The sequence below is a fragment of the Salvia splendens genome, chromosome 13 (genome assembly GCF_004379255.2).
Source record: "Salvia splendens isolate huo1 chromosome 13, SspV2, whole genome shotgun sequence".
In the NCBI taxonomy this organism is placed as follows: domain Eukaryota; kingdom Viridiplantae; phylum Streptophyta; class Magnoliopsida; order Lamiales; family Lamiaceae; genus Salvia; species Salvia splendens.
The window spans coordinates 19,589,216-19,608,562 of record NC_056044.1 but is presented as its reverse complement, the minus strand read 5'-3'; the positions used below and the strand labels follow the sequence as shown (position 1 = coordinate 19,608,562).

Sequence of the window (19,347 nt, the reverse complement as noted above, 5' to 3'; positions counted from 1 at the left end):
ATTAAAACCCGTATCATTTCAAGTTATGCTATTTTTTTGGGACGAAGGGAGTAGTATATATTTAAAAGCCTATGTAAATATATAAATACTTTATGCATATAAATGTTTTTTCTCTTTTATTTTTTTCATATTTAATTTATTATAAATATATCACCTAACCTAAAATATCCAAATAGTCAACATTCATTTATGATGAGTTGTCTAACCAATAAATTGTTATTCTTGTTATTATTTTTGAATAACTTCAATTAATTAAAGTAAAAAAATGGTTGATTAAATTTTAATTACAGGGTCATAGCTTGAGGCAGCAAACCCTTCACCAGCTGCAGCGGCGTTTGATGATCCGCCAAGCCGCGCAGTGTTTTCTGGTCATCAGCCAGTACTTCCACCGCCTCTGCTCCCTTAGCACCCTCTGGCTCAACCGCACCCGCCACGACTAAAGGCGGCAACGGAGAAATGCATTAAGCAGATATCAATATAACATTTGATACAGAATAGTTTGCTTTGAATTGTTTTTTCTGGGTATGCAGATTCAAAACTCTTTCTCTCTTCGATAATTCTGCTCGATATTTTTGTTGAAAATGAAACTTGGAATAAGATTGAACCGCAATCCAAATTGCAAGATGCGTATCTTTTCCTCCAAAAACAATTTTATCATATTTGCAACACATTTACCAATTCCAAGCGTTATATAACTTTGAAGTCGGAAAGCTTTAGAAATTATATATATTTGCAATATTGTGATCGGTTGAAATTTAGTTCATCCCTCATTAAATGTAGTCTTACATCTATATGTTTACTTATAGGAAAGTTTGTTTTTTCTGTTAAACATACGTTGCTGCTAGCACACTTGATTGTGACTGCATCTTGTATGATTACAAAATCTTTTAAGCCATGTTTGGTTGTCAGGATTCTATCTGGGAAAATAATCTGATTCCTTAAATTTTAAATTCCTGTGTTTCTTTCCGTTTTTAATCAAACAGAGAAAGTAATCAGAATCCTGAAACAAGGAAAGTTAGTACAACTTTCCAGGATTCTGAATTCTAACTTTTCTTAGGTATTCTTTTTCCCATTTTTAGGATTCTTACATATTTAATGCAATATAGTACAATTTATTATTATTATTATTATTATTATTATTATTATTATTATTATTATTATTATTATTATTATTATTATTATTATCATCATCATCATCATTATTATTGTTATTATTTATTACAATGTTTTAAAAATAATTTAAAAGTATAAACCATACTTAATTTCAGGATAATAAATAACTATAATTCAAATTATCATAATTATAACTATATTATTAATAATTATTTTTATTTTTATTATCATAATAATAATAATTTATTAAATATAATTATAATTATATAATAATATAATAATTATTAATTTATAAATTAGTAATTAACAATAAAATTGTAGTGAAATTTTAAATTATAAATTAATTAAATATAATGATAATAATAATAATAATCTTATTTATTATTTTATTATTATATATTATGATGTATAATCCATATTTAAACTATCCATCGTATTAATAAATAAAATAATATAATTATTATCATCTGTATTTAATAATTTATTAAATAATATGTATTATTATTTTTTATAAATAAAAAATGATAAGTATATTTTTAGTTTAGTGTTTAAATCAAATATATACTTTCAAATCTTGATATTTTCCAAACACAGGAAAGTAAAGTTATTAGAAATTATATTCCCGGGATTCATTTTCCCAGAAATCATTTTCCTTGCCAACTTTAGTGTGATGGAATGGAAAGAGGAGGGAATGAAATGATGATGGGAATGTAATAGAGATTGAAATGAAAAGACAATTCCATTTCATTCTTGTACCTGGTGTATGCACAAAATACAAAAGGGAATGAAATTGTTATTCATAAATTGATTCCATTACTACGATTGGTAACTACAAATAATATAAGAATGGAATGAAATATGAACAATTATACAATACACACATTGAACATACTGTGCACTCACCAAACACACACTACATAATTCTTGCTTTTACTTTACTATATATCAACTTTATATCCACTTTTATCTACATAATTCTCGCTTATACTTTGCTATACTATATATCCACTTTAACTACTTATTACAATTTTTTTAAAACGAGTGTATAAAAAGAGTGACTCAACTTAGTTGGGACGGATGAAGTATTAGTTTTATACTCCCTCCATCCCTTAAATTTTGTCACACTTTGACTGGGCACGGATTTTAAGAAATGTAATGAAAAGTGAGTTGAAAAAGTTAGTGGATAGTGAGTACTACTTTTATATATTAGTTTTATAATAAAATGTGAGTTGGAATAGATTAGTGGAATATAAGGTACAGTACGCAAATTTTGTGGGACGAACGGAGGGAGTAATAAAATATGAGTGATAATGAGTTAGTAGAATATAAGCTCCACTACCAAACATTGTAAAAGTGAAAGATGACAATTTTTTTGGGACGAATGCAAATGGAAATAAGTGACAAATTATCATGGACGGAATGAGTAATTATTTTGTCTAAAAACAAACGATATTTTTGTTAATTTACATTAATAAATGAAATAATATTTAGATTTTATGTAAACTATAATTGTTTGGATATGTTAGTTGGTTGGCACAATATAATTTGTCTTAATTGTAAAAAATAATTTTGAATTTTAGTTATTTTTGTATAAATTTATGCAATTTTTGCTTTTCGATTCAGATTGGTCTTTACAATTCAGATTTATGTTTTTCGGGTTGATTTTTAGATAATGTAGTTCGGTTTGATTTTCATTTTTCACAAAATTTTGGTTTGGCCAAAAAACCAAGGGTGGACACATGTTCAAGAAGGGTAGGACTTGAGCCCTTATCCAACTTTTTCTTTTTAATTTTTTCTATTACTAAAATTTTCAAAAATTGTAAACTTATCTCTCGGCCTTACCAAAGTTTACGTAAGACTAAATCATCAAAAAGTAGTATGAAAAAGGGGTGAACAATAAAAAATAAAAAATAAAAAAAGTGCAGATGATGAAATATAACAATGATTACCGAGATGGGTGGAGGACGAAGATGTTGACTTATAAGAGTTAATAAATTATTATTATTATTATTATTATTATTATTATTATTATTATTATTATTATTATTATTATTATTATTATTATTATTATTATTATTATTATTATTATTATTATTATATTTAAAACTTTTCTAGATGTTACGCTATTTACTAAATGTCAGTGTCTTTTTACAGTGCAATAACTTTTTAAAACTTTTATTTAGGAGTGTTAGCTGTATATTTTAGTTTAATACTAGTGCTAACTTAGTTTCCAATTAATAAATTCAACAGATTCTAAATTTTCTTCTCGACCATATTTTTTCCTTTTTCTTTTCAAATAATCCAAACAGACTCAAAATTCATTTTCATAGTGACTTTAAATAATAAGTTAATTTTTATCTATTTTTCTTTTCAATTTAATTATGCAAAAACATTTTTTTATGTATTTTCATTATATATTTTTATCATACAAAATTTTCTATTTGTTTACGAAAAATTATCTTTTTTTTTGGTTTATCCACTGTCATTTGTATTTATGGAAATTTTGTCATCAATTCTCATTTTTTTTATTGTACTTTACCTATTATTTCTCTGTATCTCTGCGACTTTACCAATACGCATTAAAACTTGTTCCGTTCACATATAAGACTATTTTTCGTTGACAATGCTATATAGTACAGCCCCCTACCAACAAAAAATCCTACGCCCGCTCTTGCAAAAAACTGAATACTCACCCCTTCACAAAATGTGTGCAATATATGTATAGTGTGTGGAGTTTGTGTACAATTCGTGTGTATAGTCAGGAACGGACCTACATAGTGTCTTTGGGAACCAATAGCATCCTCTGTTGAAAAACGTGTGATAATATGAAAGACTTCTAGCTTTTCACTTTCAAGTCCTTTGGCCTTTCATGTTTTGTAACCTCATTTTGGTTTATGGTTTCCCTTAATTCCAAGACCTTTGAGGTGGCCTCCCCTATCCTATAAATAGACGGGTTTTAGGAGAAGAGAAGAAAAAAAAAATGAATCACTCTCTCTTCTCTCTAGCTTAAGCATTCTAGTTCGCATTAGGAGCATTGCATTGCTCGGTTCTCGCCTCCAATTCAAGTTCGCTGGAGCCTACGAGTTTGAGGTGCTTCAACTCGATAGGAGAAAAGTCGTTTCATCTTTGGGGACATTACGCCAATCCGTGAGCACTAGCCGGGGCGTATTTCGTCTTGCGGAGAGAGGGATACCTCGACTCGACTTAAAGAAGACTATAGTTTGTATCTTGTTCCTTTTATTGTGTTTACTTTGTTTTACTTACCTTCCAGTTTTTTGGTTCTTTTGTAATAGCAAGAGTTTGCCCGTCTAAAAGATTTCAATATTTCCAACAATCGCAAGACGAAATATTGTACTCTTGTTGAAATCATGTCGACCGAAGCTGGAGGAAACATGAAATTCAAAGCTGGAATAAAGCAACGAACGGTCGCAATGTCAATGCGCCATGGAGTGGTTAATTCCTTGAGATCTATTCTCTTGAGAATGATGTTTATCGTTTGTCATTTGACAAGCAAGACCAATTTAGATTTGGTAGTAGTAATTGGGATGCATGGGTTGATGAATATACCAATGCACATTTGGTTCAATATAATTGTGTACTTATTGTTGGAAACAATACTGTACAAATTATTTGAATGTGCTGTTATAAACAACAAAGATCACGAGGTGATCGCAATGGTCTCCGACGTGGACCATGGTAATAATCCAAATGAATGGTTTGTTGATACGGGTGCCACATGTCATGTGTGCTCCGAGAGAAGCATTTTTTCTACTTACAAATATGTTGGAGGTAGAAAAATACGTATGGGAAACCAAGCCTCTTCCGAGGTGGTTGGTGTGGGTAATGTGTTCCTAAAATTAGGATCCGGAAAGGTTCTTACCTTCAAGGATGTGCTGCATGTCCCAGACATCCGAAATAATTTGGTGTCAGGCTCACTTCTAGTAAATCATGGATTTTCACTAGAATTTGAGTGTGAAAAGGTTATATTGACCAAGTATGAAAAGTTCATAGGTGAAGGTCACCTAGTGAATGGGCTTTTTGAGCTGAATGTTACGGTCATTCACCGTGGAAAAGGATTAAGAAATAAGGAAGATGACACATCCTCTTATTTGCTTGAGTGCTCTGATTTATGGCATAAAAGACTGGGACATGTAAATCTAAATGCTATAAAAAGATTAGTAAATCTTAATTTACTAAAAGTAGATAAGTTTAACTCACAAGAAAAATGTGAAGTCTGTGTTGAAGCAAAAATGACCAAGCTACCGTTTCGCTCGGTAGAACGGAGCACAAAACCTCTAGAGTTAATCCATACAGACGTATGTGATTTAAAATTTGTGCAAACTAGAGGTGGTAAAAAGTACTTCATCACATTTATAGATGATTGCACAAGGTATTGTTACCTTTACTTATTAAGAAGTAAAGATGAGGCAATTGAAGCGTTTAAAGACTTCAAAAATGAAGCCGAAAATCAACTTAATTGTCGAATTAAGTGTGTTCGAAGTGATAGAGGTGGTGAGTATGTAGCCCCGTTTGCAGAATTATGTCATGCAAGTGGTATAATTCACCAAACAACGGCTCCATATTCTCCCCAGTCAAATGGAGTTGCTGAACGAAAAAATCGAACACTTAAAGATATGATGAATGCTCTGTTGATTAATTCTGGTTTATCCCAGAACATGTGGGGGGAGGCTGTGTTAACAGTGAATCATATCCTGAATAAAATTCCACTAAAAAATAGGGATGTGACTCCTTATGAGTTGTGGAAAGGGAAGAAACCTTCATATTCATACCTCAAAGTGTGGGGGTGTTTAGCGAAGGTAGAAGTGCCACCTCCGAAACAAGTTGCAATAGGCCCTAAAACAGTCGATTGCATCTTTATTGGCCATGCACTTAATAGTAGTGCCTATTGTTTCCTAGTCCATAGGTCAGCTGTGCCTGGCGTGGCTGAAGGAACAACGATTGAGTCAGGGAATGCTATATTCTTTGAGAATGTATACCCTTGCAAGAGGTAAGAGGATCGTTCTAGTGAAAGAATGATGGATGAATCCACTAGTTCTAATCCTCCAAAAAGGACGAGGTCAAGTCCTGAGGTTGTTGAACCAAGACGTGGTAAAAGAGTTAAAGTTGCTAAAACATTTGGTCCTGACTTCATAACTTTTATGTTGGATGACGAACCAAAGTCATTGGCGGAAGCTCTGTGTGGCCCAGACGCGGCGTGGTGGCAAGAAGCTATCAACAGTGAAATTGAATCCATCATGAGAAATAACACTTGGGTGTTAGTAGACTTGCCTGAAGGCTGTAAGCCTTTAGGGTGCAAGTGGACTCTGAAAAGGAAATATAAGCCCGATGGTACTATAGATAAGTACAAAGCTCGCCTAGTTGTCCAAGGCTTTAAGCAGAAAGAAAGGTATGACTTTTTTGATACCTATTCACCTTTTACGAGAATCACTTCCATTCGGGTGCTTCTAGCGATTGCTGCTTTGCACAATCTTGACATTCACCAAATGGATGTGAAAAGTGCATTTCTGAATGGTGATCTGGAAGAAGAAATATATATGGAACAACCCGAAGGGTTTGTTGTGCCTGGGCAAGAGCGTAAAGTATGCAAACTGGTAAAGTCATTATATGGGTTGAAGCAAGCACCATTATAATGGCATTTGAAATTTGACAACGTGATGTTGGCAAATGGATTCACTATCAATGAGTGTGATAAGTGTGTTTACATTAAGAACACAAATAACGTGTTTGTTATTGTGTGTCTGTATGTTGATGATATGTTGATAATGGGAAGCGATAGTGCCATTATTAACGAGACAAAAAACATGTTGAAAAGAAATTTCGATATGAAAGATAAGGGTCTAGCTGATGTGATTCTCGGAATCAAAATATTGAGGACTAATGAGGGAATTGCCTTAACGCAATCTCATTATGTTGAGAAAATGCTTAAGAAATTCAACTCGTTTGATTGTAAGCCAGCAAAGACTCCTTTGGAGCTCAATGTCCATCTGAGCAAGAATATGGGTGATTCTGTTGCTCAAGAAGAGTATGAAAAGGTCATAGGAAGTTTGATGTTTATCACAAACTATATTCGACTTGATCTTGCTTGTCCTGTAAACAAGTTGAGCCTATTTACGAGCAACCCAAGTAAGGAACATTGGAAAGCTCTGTGAAGAGTTTTGAGATACTTGAAGTATATTCTTAACTGTGGGTTGCATTACACAAGATATCCCAAAGTACTTGAAGGGTACTGTGATGCAAATTGGATCTCTGATTCAAAAGACTCATTTTCGACAAGTGGGTATGTGTTCACTGTGGGGGGTGGTGCTGTCTCATGGAAATCAACGAAACCGACGTGTATTGCTCGTTCCACCATGGAATCTGAGTTTATCGCATTGGATAAAGCAGAGGAAGAAGCCGAGTGGCTCAGAAATTTCCTAGAATATATTCCATGTTGGAAGAAGCCAGTGCCCGCAGTATTGATACACTGTGATAGCAAAGCAGCTATAAGTAGAGCACAAAGTGGCTTTTATAATGGTAAGTCTCGACATATTCGTCGGCGACATAATACCGTAAGGCAGTTGATCACAAGTGGCGTTATCTCAGTTGACTATGTAAAGTCAGTGGATAACTTAGCGGATCCGTTAACAAAAGGTTTAAACCGTGATCAAATGCATAAATTGCTAAAAGGAATGGTATTGAAAACACATCTTAAAAGATGAGTATAGTGGTAACCCAACCATACGATTGGAGATCCCATGGGATTGGTTCAATGGGAAAACGAAGCTATACAAATCTAGCTGTAACACTCAGAAGATTTTAATCTTCGCCCATTCTTTAGAAAGCATTGAGTGTTATAACCTGCACGTGGTAAGAGGTTAAGTCTTTTGACTTTTAATGATTCTTGAAATCTCAAGGAGATGCAGTATGGTAGGATACTCATGAAAGAATCACCTATGTAAGTGAGAAGTGGGGCCGCTTCGTGTGTGTGAGTCACTTATGAATTCCAAAGAGGTGTTCCACGGCCGAAACGGACACAAACGTGAGAACTGATGGAGTTGAGACAATATTGTGTTGATGCTACTGACTAGGCATACACCAAGGAGGAATAGTTCAAGGCATCGCGTCCACTAGCCCGCCGGTATGTCCGATAGTGTTGACTATGGAAGGTTCAAAACCACAAGTTACCTCTCCAAATACAGTATCGTTTCTTGAGAACTGAGCAAAAGAGTCTACATGCATGCATACACGTCTTGTGTTGGTTTGAGCTTGCAGTGCTCTAACCAATGTGGGGGATTGTTGAAAAACGTGTGATAATATGAAAGACTTCTAGCTTTTCACTTTCAAGTCCTTTGGCCTTTCATGTTTTGTAACCTCATTTTGGTTTATGGTTTCCCTTAATTCCAAGACCTTTGAGGTGGCCTCCCCTATCCTATAAATAGATGGGTTTTAGGAGAAGAGAAGAAAAAAAAACGAATCACTCTCTCTTCTCTCTAGCTTAAGCATTCTAGTTCGCATTAGGAGCATTGCATTGCTCGGTTCTCGTCTCCAATTCAAGTTCGCCGGAGCCTACGAGTTTGAGGTGCTTCAACTCGATAGGAGGAAAGTCGTTTCATCTTTGGGGACATTACGCCAATCCGTGAGCACTAGCCGGGGCGTATTTTGTCTTGCGGAGAGAGATACCTCGACTCGACTTAAAGAAGACTATAGTTTGTATCTTGTTCCTTTTATTGTTTTTACTTTGTTTTACTTACCTTCCAGTTTTTTGGTTCTTTTGTAATAGCAAGAGTTTGCCCGTCTAAAAGACTTCAATATTTCCAACATCCTTAACAATTTCACAATTTACTATAGTACTATATATTTTGTAATCATGAAATTTACAAATTCACTTATCAGCATAAATGGCAGGTCACCTTGCCTTGCACAATATTTGACTGTGTTCGACTCGATTCCTCTCAACCCAGGGACAATGGGGCCTGGGGGCCCAGGGGCCCCTTAATAATTCTGAAAAATCATAGGGGTATTTTAGTAATTTCATAATTATTAATTTTGATGCATTTATGGTACTCTCATCAACTTGATGCTCGTCGTCAACTTGTTGGAGTTCGCATTATGGTACACTCATCAACTTGATGCATTTATTTTCTTCTATTAATGATGTTCTTGAGTATATTGGGGAGAATGATTACGAGGATGCACATAGGGCTGAAGCTTTGGATGTGCAAGAAATTCTAAATTGTTTTGAGTTTATCTTTGTGTTGCATCTTATGAGGAAACTCTTGGGAATTACACATGATCTCTCTCAAGTTCTACAAAAGAAGGATCGAGACATTGTTAATGCTATGAATCTTGTCAAAGTAGCAAAAACACGTTTACAAGTAATGAGGGAAAAAGGTTGGGAGGTTTTTTTTCTTCCTTTTTTAAGGAGGATTGACGATGGTTCCCCATCTACCCCCCGAAGTGACTCGGACCCCCGGCCTAACAGTCGGAGGTGAAGCGTCTTACCACCGAGCTGCGCTTCGTTGTCGGGATGGAAAGGAACGAGTCAGCCAACCTTTCCCCAAGCACGGGTCCAGACCAGTCTATCAACCCAATCAAGGGGACGTCGTTAACCTATCTCCCCCAGCGCCTGGGTCCAGGCGAGGACTCAAGAACCCCCCAGGGGAAATTAATCCCCAAGATGCGCCTCCCAGGGGTCGAACTCGTGACCTCTATGATGGCGCGGTATCCTTGCCTCCCTCCTCAACCACTTGAGCTAAGGGGTTTGGATGAAAAAAAAAGGTTGGGAGGTTTTGCTTACTGAAGTTACAAAGTTTTGTAGAACAAATGAGATTGATGTGCTTGATATGGAAGATGAGTGTGTAGTTAGAGGAAGAGGAATGCGTAAAATTGAGAAAATAAAAAATCTCCACCATTATCGAGTTGAGTTGTTTTGTTCAGTCATTGATATGCAAGCTCAAGAGTTGAATCACCGTTTTAATGAAGTCAACACAGATTTACTTCTGTGTATGACATGTTTTGATCCTAGAGACTCATTTTCTGCATTTGAGTCAAAGAAGCTGCTTCGCCTTGCCAAGTATTATCCATCTGAATTTTCTGAAGTTACTTTGTATGAACTTGAAAGTCAGCTTGATAACTTTATTTTTGATGTGCGCACAGATGAAAGGTTTTCAAAAGTATCGGGACTTGCAGGTCTTGCTCAGAATATGGTTTCTACAAGGAAACATGAGAATTTTCCGTTGGTTTATTTGTTAATTAAACTGTCATTGCTCTTACCCGTTGCCACTTCTTCAGTAGAAAGAGTTTTTTCAGCAATGAAGCTCGTTAAGACTTCTCTACGGAATCGTATGGGAGACCAGCTATTGAATGATTGCTTAGTTCCTTATATTAAGAAGGATGTGTTTGTTAATGTAACTAATGAAGCTATTATGCAGCGGTTTCAGAAGATGAAAAGTAGAAGATAAGTGTTATAATATCATTGTATGGAACTATGTGTTTACAACATTATATTTATATTATGTAATATTATTTATGTTTCATTTTATTATTTGAATTTTTTATTTGTACCCCCAACCGTAAAATTCTGGCTTCGTCACTGTCTCAACCAGTTTGCCTTTTTTATTATTTCAATTTGTCTATTTACTTTGTGATGTCTTACAACTATTATACAAAAATAAAATTCATGTTTTATATTATTTTAAATTGGTTCATAATTTTACATTTTATTTTTTTCTATGTTGTACTCCCTCGTCCTTCAAAGTTTGTCCCAGTTTGACCTGGTGCACGTTTTAAGAAATTGTTTGACTTTGTATTTAATTGAGGTGTATAGTGAAATAAGGGTCCCACATTGAAGAGATTGAGAGGTGTATTTAATGTCTATTTTTAGGTAGATTCCAAGTGGGACAAATAAACTTAGTGGGACGGACGAAAATTGGTAAAATTAAGACAAACTTTGTGGGACGGAGGGAGTAATATTTTTTATTTTCTACAACTATTATGTACAAAAATATTTCATGTTTTAAGGAGTATTTCTTTAATCAACCTATTTCAAAAATTATTCTTTGTTAATAATACTAAATAAATACATTTCTCTAGTTTCCATATCATTTAATTATTTCTATCTCATTGTTCATCTCCCTCGCAATTTTCGGTAACACCGGTATTAAAATACCCTAAAATTGGACCCCAATGTCAAAATCCTGCTTCTGCCACTGTGTATAGTATGTGCAGCATGTGTGCACGTGCAATGTGTGTAGTTTATGCAATATGTATGTAGTGTGAATTTTTTTTAATTATTAAAAATTCTAAAATTTTAGTTTTATTATAAAATATAAAAATTATAAAATTGAGATGATATTGAATTTATATATAATACTCTCTCCATTCCGGGGTAATAGAGTCATTTCTTTTCGGCATGGAGATTAAAGAAGAGATGTATAGTATATTAAATAAATAAATAGGAGAAAACAAAATAAGAAAGAAAATAAAATAATGTGAGAAAATGTGAATGATGCAAATCAAACCGTCACGCACCATTCGTTATGGGCAAGAAGATACAAGAAGCCTTGAGCATGTTCACACAACGGATAAGCCTTGAGGAGGAAGCCCAAATTGTTGACCCTTGAGGAGGGGTTAATGGAGCAGCAACGGGTAGAAATTCATGGGCTGCAGCACTTGACCCACGAAGTGGAAGAGGCGATCACTCATGGGTTTAACTTGAAGATACATAGTTGGCCATATTTTTAGGATGTTCTAATTTTAAGTTGTTCTAATTTTATGAGACGAATTGAGTAATATAATATCTAAACGAAAAACACTCATACACAAAAACACATTAGTATGCATTGCCTCTAAACATTAAAATCAATCAATAACGACATTTAAAGTATATACTAGTATTAATTAAGGGGTAACTGCGTAAATATATAAATACTTTGCATATAAAATGCTTTTTATCTTTTATCTTTTTCATATTTAATTTAGTATAAATATAAAATTTCCTTATAGTCAACATTACTATTCATACTCACACAGTACACGCACATGCACGCACGCACGCACGCGCACACACTTCACCTTAACACACACACTGCACCTTTACACACACTTTGAATTATAATTCAATTCCTTTGTTTAACGAACAATGAATTTGGAATTGATTTATCCATAGAATTTCAATTTCAATTCCACGTACCGAACGAACCCTTTATAAAATTCTCACTAATTGGGGAGTATAATATATCCTCAACTAATATTTGTTTCCATTTTATTTGCTAAGATTTATATTTAAAATTAAAATGTACTAGGCCAAGTTAAATGTTATCTTTATCCCATATCAAATCTTAGTGTGAAATGCTTACATGTTATCTATTTCTTATAAATGCATTTATTATTAATTGCGCCTTTGCATGATATACACGCGTTAGCGAACTTTAAACTATAACTTACGTTGGACGAGTCAAATAATACTCTTTTTTATCTCTAGTCAGGAATATTTATAGAATTTTTAATAGAAGGATGCCATCAAACAACAAAAAAAATCCACCGCCCCTTTCAAAGTACAGAGTATTACTCTATCTGTCTTATTAAAATAAACTAGTTTTTATTTCTCTTTTTTACTTAACTAATTGCACATTAAAATTCATATATTTTCAAGTTATATTATTTTTATGGGAAGAAGAGAGTAGTATATATTTAAAAGCCTACCTATGTAAATATACAAATACTTTATGCACTTAAATGCTTTTTCTCTTTTATAGTACTCTCTTTTTCCCAAGGAAGATGACCCCTTCCTTGGGCGGCACGAGACTTTATACAGTTTTATTTTGTGTGTTAAGTGGAAAGAGTAAAGTAAAAGAGAGAGAATAAAATAGAGATAAAGATGTTTTCATTTTAAGTAATGGGTTATCTTGGTTGATACAAACCAAAAAGGAAAGTGAGTAATCTTCATTGGGACGGATGGAGTATATCTTTTCCACATTGTCAACATTTATGTATGATGAGTTGTGTGATAAACACTCATCAATTGTTATTCTTGTTATTATTTTTGTACTATATCTTTAATTAATTAAAGTAAAAAATGGTTGATTTAATTACAAGGCGATAACTTGATGCAGCAAACCCTTCACTAGCTACAGCCGCATCTGACGATCCGCCAAGCCGCGCAGTGTTTTCTGGTTATCGGTGAGTACTTCCACCGCCTCTGCCCCCTCAGCACCCTCTGGCTCAACCGCACCCGCTACGACTAAAGGTGGCAACAGAGAAATGCTTTATGTAGGATAACCCAAGTTTAGTTAAAGAAATGAATAAAAACATTTGATACTGAATAATTTGCTCTGAATTATTTTTTTAGTGTGTAGTGTGTATAGTGTGTGCAGTGTATAGTGTGTATAGTATATGTGCAGTGTCTGTGCAGTGTAAATTGTGTGTAGTGTGTGTGCATGTGCAATGTGCATAGTGTGTGGAGTGTGTGCATGTGCAATGTGTATTGTGTGTGCAGTATGTTTGTAGTGTGAATTCTTTTTTTCAATTATTAAAAATTCTAAAATTTTATTTTTATTATAAATCTAAAAATTAAAGTATATAAAATTGAGATGATATTTAATTTACATACTCCCTCCGTCCCACTTTAGCAGTATCGACTTTTCTGCACTTGTTTTCTCTACATTATTCTCTCTCTTCATTTACCATTTTTTCACTTTAACTATTTATTATCATTTGTATAAAACAAGTGCAGAAAAGTCAACAAGACTACTAAAGTGAGACGGAGGGAGTATAATACTATCTCCGTTCCGTGTAGTAGACTCATTTATTTTTGGCACAAAGATTAAAAAGAGATGTATAATATATTAAATAAATATATAATAAAATAGGAGAAAAGAAAATTAGATAGAATAAAGTATGAATGAGAATAAAGTAACGTGAGAAAATGTGTATGATGCGGATCAAACCGTCACGCAACATGCGCCAAGCCTAAAGACCTACATTTTCTTTAAATAATATTTAGTTTAAAGAAAATTCGAATTTAGCTTCTCCTGATTAAGTATGGCTTAATTAGGTTAATTATAATAATGAAATGATGATATATGTGTCGTTGCGTGTATGCATATGTTGCTTTATTTCACTGTATACAAATGGGAAAAATATCAGTGTCTATGTATACGTGTGTGTTTAAGTTTAAAAATCATTCCACCCTACTACTAATATATATGAAGTTATATAGGAGGCTATATTTTGCATATGTAATTATCACTACTCTTTGACTTGAAAATACTATGAAAACGGCCACCCAACTAGGTTCTTGTATATCTTCATTTTGTTTGAATATGAGCAATAAACAAAATGTTAACATTCATATTTTAAATTAACATATACTACACCGAATTAATTGTTATTTGCATCCCATATCGAATCTTACTAGATGCCTCCGAAATGCCTACATGTAATCTATTTATGGTAAAATGCATTTATTATTAATTGCGTTTTTGCATGATATACGCGCATTATCGGACTCTAAATTGTAACGTAAGTTGGATGAGTAAAAAAATATTCCTATTTATCACCAGTCAAGAATCTTAGTAGAATTCTTAATAAAACGATGCCAACAAATAAAATAAAATAAATCCACCACCCTCTTCAAAATATTACTCCATTCATCCAATAAAAATTAACAAGTTTTGTCATTTTGATTCTTACCTAAAATTAGACTAGTTCTAATAAAAACTTTTGAACAACTAAATACTACTATTAATAATGTGGATTCTACAATCAGCTAATATTATTTTTATTATATTTTATCTTTATTTTTCTTACTTTACTAATTATGAATTAAAATCCTTGTCCTTTTAAGTTATGCTAATTTTATGAGACAGATTGAATAATGTAGATCTAAAAGAAAAATACTCATACACAAAAACATATTATTATTCATTGCCTCTAAACATTAAAACCAATCAATAACAACATTTCATGTATATTAGTACATTTAAATATATAAATAATTTATGTATATAAATGTTTTCTCTTTTATCTTTTCCATATTCCAGTAGTTATAAATATATCATCTAACATAAAATTTTCTTATAGTCAACATTACTATTGACACGCACGCGCGTGCACACACTACACACTCATGCACACATACATTGAGGAGGCTTGCTCATAGAGAAGCATCAAGAAAAAATAGACTTAGGAAAAAGGCATGTTTTTAATTTCGACAAGAAAAGCAAGAAATTAGTTTCATTGTTGATTAATTAACTAATCTATGAGAAAATATATAATTTCTTTGATCTTTGTTAATTGTTAGTGCAGGTTTATATTCAAAAGGGAGTCCTGTAAAATAAAGCTGAATCAGTTAGAGCTGAAAATTCAAAATGTTAGAGCAGAAGTAGTCATATTTAATCTCCATTAATTTAACTATTTTTCTCTTAAATCCCAATCCCATAACTAAAAAATTCTCCAAATTAAAATTTTTTTGCTATAAGGAATTTTATTGGGTGGAAATGCGAATGCGGGAGAGCAAGGCCTCCCTCATACCAACATGGTACAATTTTTTCTTAACTAAAAAAAAGTAAGGATGAGAAAATTTATCCCACCCATGTGTGTGGTTGGTGAATTGCGGCTGCCTGAGAAAAGTCCCACTGGGCGTGAATCTTGAGAGTGTTGAATTAATAAATGATTTAATGAGTTGATCCTGCGTATTTTTCTAGGTGCGACACTATTTAATATGGAGTACGCACGATGGCTGGAGGAGCACCAACGCCTGACGGTGGAGCTGAGGGGTGCGGTCAACGAGTACCGGTTGGAGAACGAGATGTGTGTCGCCATCGGCAACTGGTTGGCCCACTGCCAACTGGTTGACATAACTATGTAAATATACTTTATGCACATAAATGTTTTTTCTCTTCTATTTTTACCATATTTAACTTGTCATAAATATATCATCTAACATAAAATTTCCGTATAGTCAATATTATTATTCACACACACACGCGCGCACACGCACGTACACACACACACTTCACCTTCACATACACTACATACGCACGCGCACGTGCTCACACACTGATACGAGGATAACCTCGGTACATATAGAAGTTGCATCAGTAGAAGAGAGAGAAGCCATTACAAGCGGCGAGCAGGTCGAGGAACCGAATTATTCGACAAGAAGAAGAGAGGGACGGCAGACCGAGACATCTACCATAAAATCACGACCCCGACGTCGCGCAAGGCCGCCAAATCGGTTCGGTGATATTGTTTCATATTAGTCGTTAGCAAGTTATATTAATATTTTAGGTTTATTTCCTTTTTTGAATAATAGTATTTAATTATGTTTCCTTTCCGGGTTTTCTTTGTTGATTTTTTCCCGGATCGAAATCGAATCAATCCTATGGTCCTTAGATTATAAATATGTGTGTAATATGTTATTTTCTGGCAATCAATATCAAAATTCACGCTACTTTCTTGTTATTTTATTTTTCTTGCTGCAAAACCCTAGTTCTCGAGTTGTCGACGGGATTTCGCCTCCCGGGACTCCTCCTTTCCGTTTTTCCGGCTTCTCAATAAGGGTTTTACCCTTATTAACTGGTGCTTTCACTGAACTCATGGCTACTCCTTCGATTAGTGTTGGAAGAACGGAGCAGTCGCCCCCGACGTCGGTTGTGGTCACCACGAGTGTTGCACCACCGCCTGCGTTTGACAATAGGGCGTTCCTACAAATGTCAACGACTCTTGAACTTCTCTCCACATCAATGAAGCGGTTTGAATCCCGCTTGGAAGAGATTGACCGACCGCCACCTCGTCCTGCTCCAGATCCTCACTCCGCCTTGCCTCCCCACTGGTTCGCAAACCCAACCCCATCAACGGGACCTGCGGTGATCCCTACGCACTACATCGTGGTCAACACCCCCAACCAATCGGGTCCTTCTTCGACAGGCCCAGCGACGATTCCGTTGCGCTCAACAGCCCTACAGACACCACCGGGCTACCCACCACTTCACTTCCCCTCCATCAGCCAAGAATTGACTGGTTATCACCAACATCAACCATCGGTGTCGACACACACCCAAACGTTTCCCACTTCATGGGACCCGCCCTACCTTAATTTAGGATTTGGGGTTTCGCAACCTCCACATCTTGGGATATCCCGGTCACGCAGCAGGCAGCGGATCGTTGTAGCACTAACAACCCTCCTCTTGGGATATTCCGACCTACATGTAGCACAATGGATCCCACGGCATGGGCCAGTTGCGTCGTGTCAAAATGGACCCCCCATGATTTGATGGGACAGATGTGGCGGTGCCGTTTTGATTCACATTGTTTTGAAGACTACCTCGGGTTAATCACCAAATTGTGTCAGTCGGGCTCTTTGGCAGACTATAATACTACCTTTGAGAAGATGAGAAGTAGGGTCCCGAACCATCCAGATGCATCGTTCTTATCCTACTATGTGGCTGAATTTCAGCAGCCAGTTCGCAACCAGGTAAAACATCAACATCCCACATCGTTCGCAGCTGCGATGGCTCTCGCCGTTGACTTTGACAATTGTCTTGAGAGGCCGCCGGTTCAACAGAATATTCAGCGGCAGAATTGGGATCCACGAGACCAGCGTCAGCCGGCCCTGCCCGCGTCTCAGCCTCAGGCCGCGAGTTAGCAGAGGGCAGACCAGTATATGCCAAGGGCCCCAACTACGTGAATATACCGGTTATTCGTTTGATACCAGCACAAAAGGCAGATAGGACGCACCGCGGTGTGTGTTGGTACTGCGAGTAAAAGTACATGCCCTATCATACATGCAAATCGACCTTTTCGGCCTACATGGGTGCCGATGAGGAAGACGTTGAAGAGAATGTAGAACCACAGGACGTCCAGTCGGCCAATGAGGTGATAACTGCAGACCTTTCGCATAATTACTCGCTGGAAGGTAAACAACGACCGGCCGCAATTGAGTTGCAAGGTCCCATTGGGGCGAGGCCTGTGTCAATCCTGGTAGACACAGGAAGCTCTCATGACTTCCTACACCCAACGGTCGCGGAGAAGCTAGATATGCCTCTGCAGGCAGTAAAACCCTTCCGTGTCTATGTGGGAAATGATGAATCTTTGATCTGTTCGCATGCCAGCCTGCAGACGTGATCGGTGATCCAGAGTCACGTCTTCTTAATTGACCTACATATTCTACCGGTGCATGGCCAAGATGTGATAGTAGGGATGGCTTGGCTGAAGACACTTCACCGAGTCACAAGTGACTATGATAAGGGAACAATTGAATTCATCCGACATGGCATGCCAATTTGCATACAAATCACGCTACGTGCCTTGCGACAGGTTTCCCTCAACTGATTTGTCAGCATCATGATTCTGCAGAGCGGTGCGGACTTGTTTGAGTTGGTTCAGGTTTTGCCGTCTGAAACCACACAAAGGGAGTCGGACTGCCTCGAGTTTCCGTCACACTTGGACCCCACGGTGTTGCAGGTCCTACAGTCCTATGTAGGGGTCTTCCGCGTTTCGCAAGGCATGCCCCCTCCCCAACCATTTGATCATAGGATCCATCTATTACCCAAAGCCAAACCAGTAAACGACCGGCCTTATTGTTATCCTTACTTTCAGAAAAATGAGATTGAGAGACAGATCAAGGAGATGCTATCAAGTGGCATCATTCGCCTGAGCCATAGTCATTTTGTCATCCCCAGTCCTCCTTATTCGAAAGAAGGATGGCTCCTTCAGGTTCTGTATTGATTATCGGGCCTTAAACACAGCGACCGTGCCCGATCAGTTCCTGATTCCTACAACGGATAAGTTGTTTGATGAACTTGGTGCAGCCCGTTTTTTCACTAAGCTTGATTTGAGGTCTGGCTACCATCAAATCCGCATGCACACGGATGACATCTATAAGACGGCTTTTCGTACTCATGACGGGCATTTTGAGTTCCTAGTCATGCCGTTTGGCCTGACAAATGCACCGTCCACGTTCCAAGCCGCCATGAATGAGATCTTCAGGCCGCTGCTCCAAAAATTTGTTATTGTCTTCTTTGACGATATTTTGATTTACAGCCCCTCCCTGGATTTGCACTCTCAGCACTTGCAAACGGTCTTGTCGATCCTAGCGGAGAATCATTTCTTTGTGAAAATGTCCAAGTGTGTCTTTTGTGGTACTACGGTGGACTATCTCGGACATCTAATTTCCGATGGGAATTTAAAAGCCGACCTAGAGAAAATTGCAGCAATGGTGGCTTGGCCGGT

General features: G+C 36.0%; 1 protein-coding gene across 1 annotated transcript; it reads left to right on the top strand.

Annotated features, from left to right (window-relative positions):
- The first annotated feature begins 9,956 nt into the window (after positions 1-9,956).
- Positions 9,957-10,574, top strand: LOC121760662. The gene has a single exon (XM_042156300.1). The coding sequence runs from the start codon at positions 9,957-9,959 to the stop codon at positions 10,572-10,574; it is 618 nt and encodes a 205-aa protein (XP_042012234.1).
- The last annotated feature ends 8,773 nt before the right edge of the window (positions 10,575-19,347 follow it).

What these genes read in the sequence shown, in the direction of transcription:
- LOC121760662 (XM_042156300.1), top strand. Translation starts at nt 9,957, where the DNA reads ATGGAAGATGAGTGTGTAGTTAGAGGAAGAGGAATGCGTAAAATTGAG.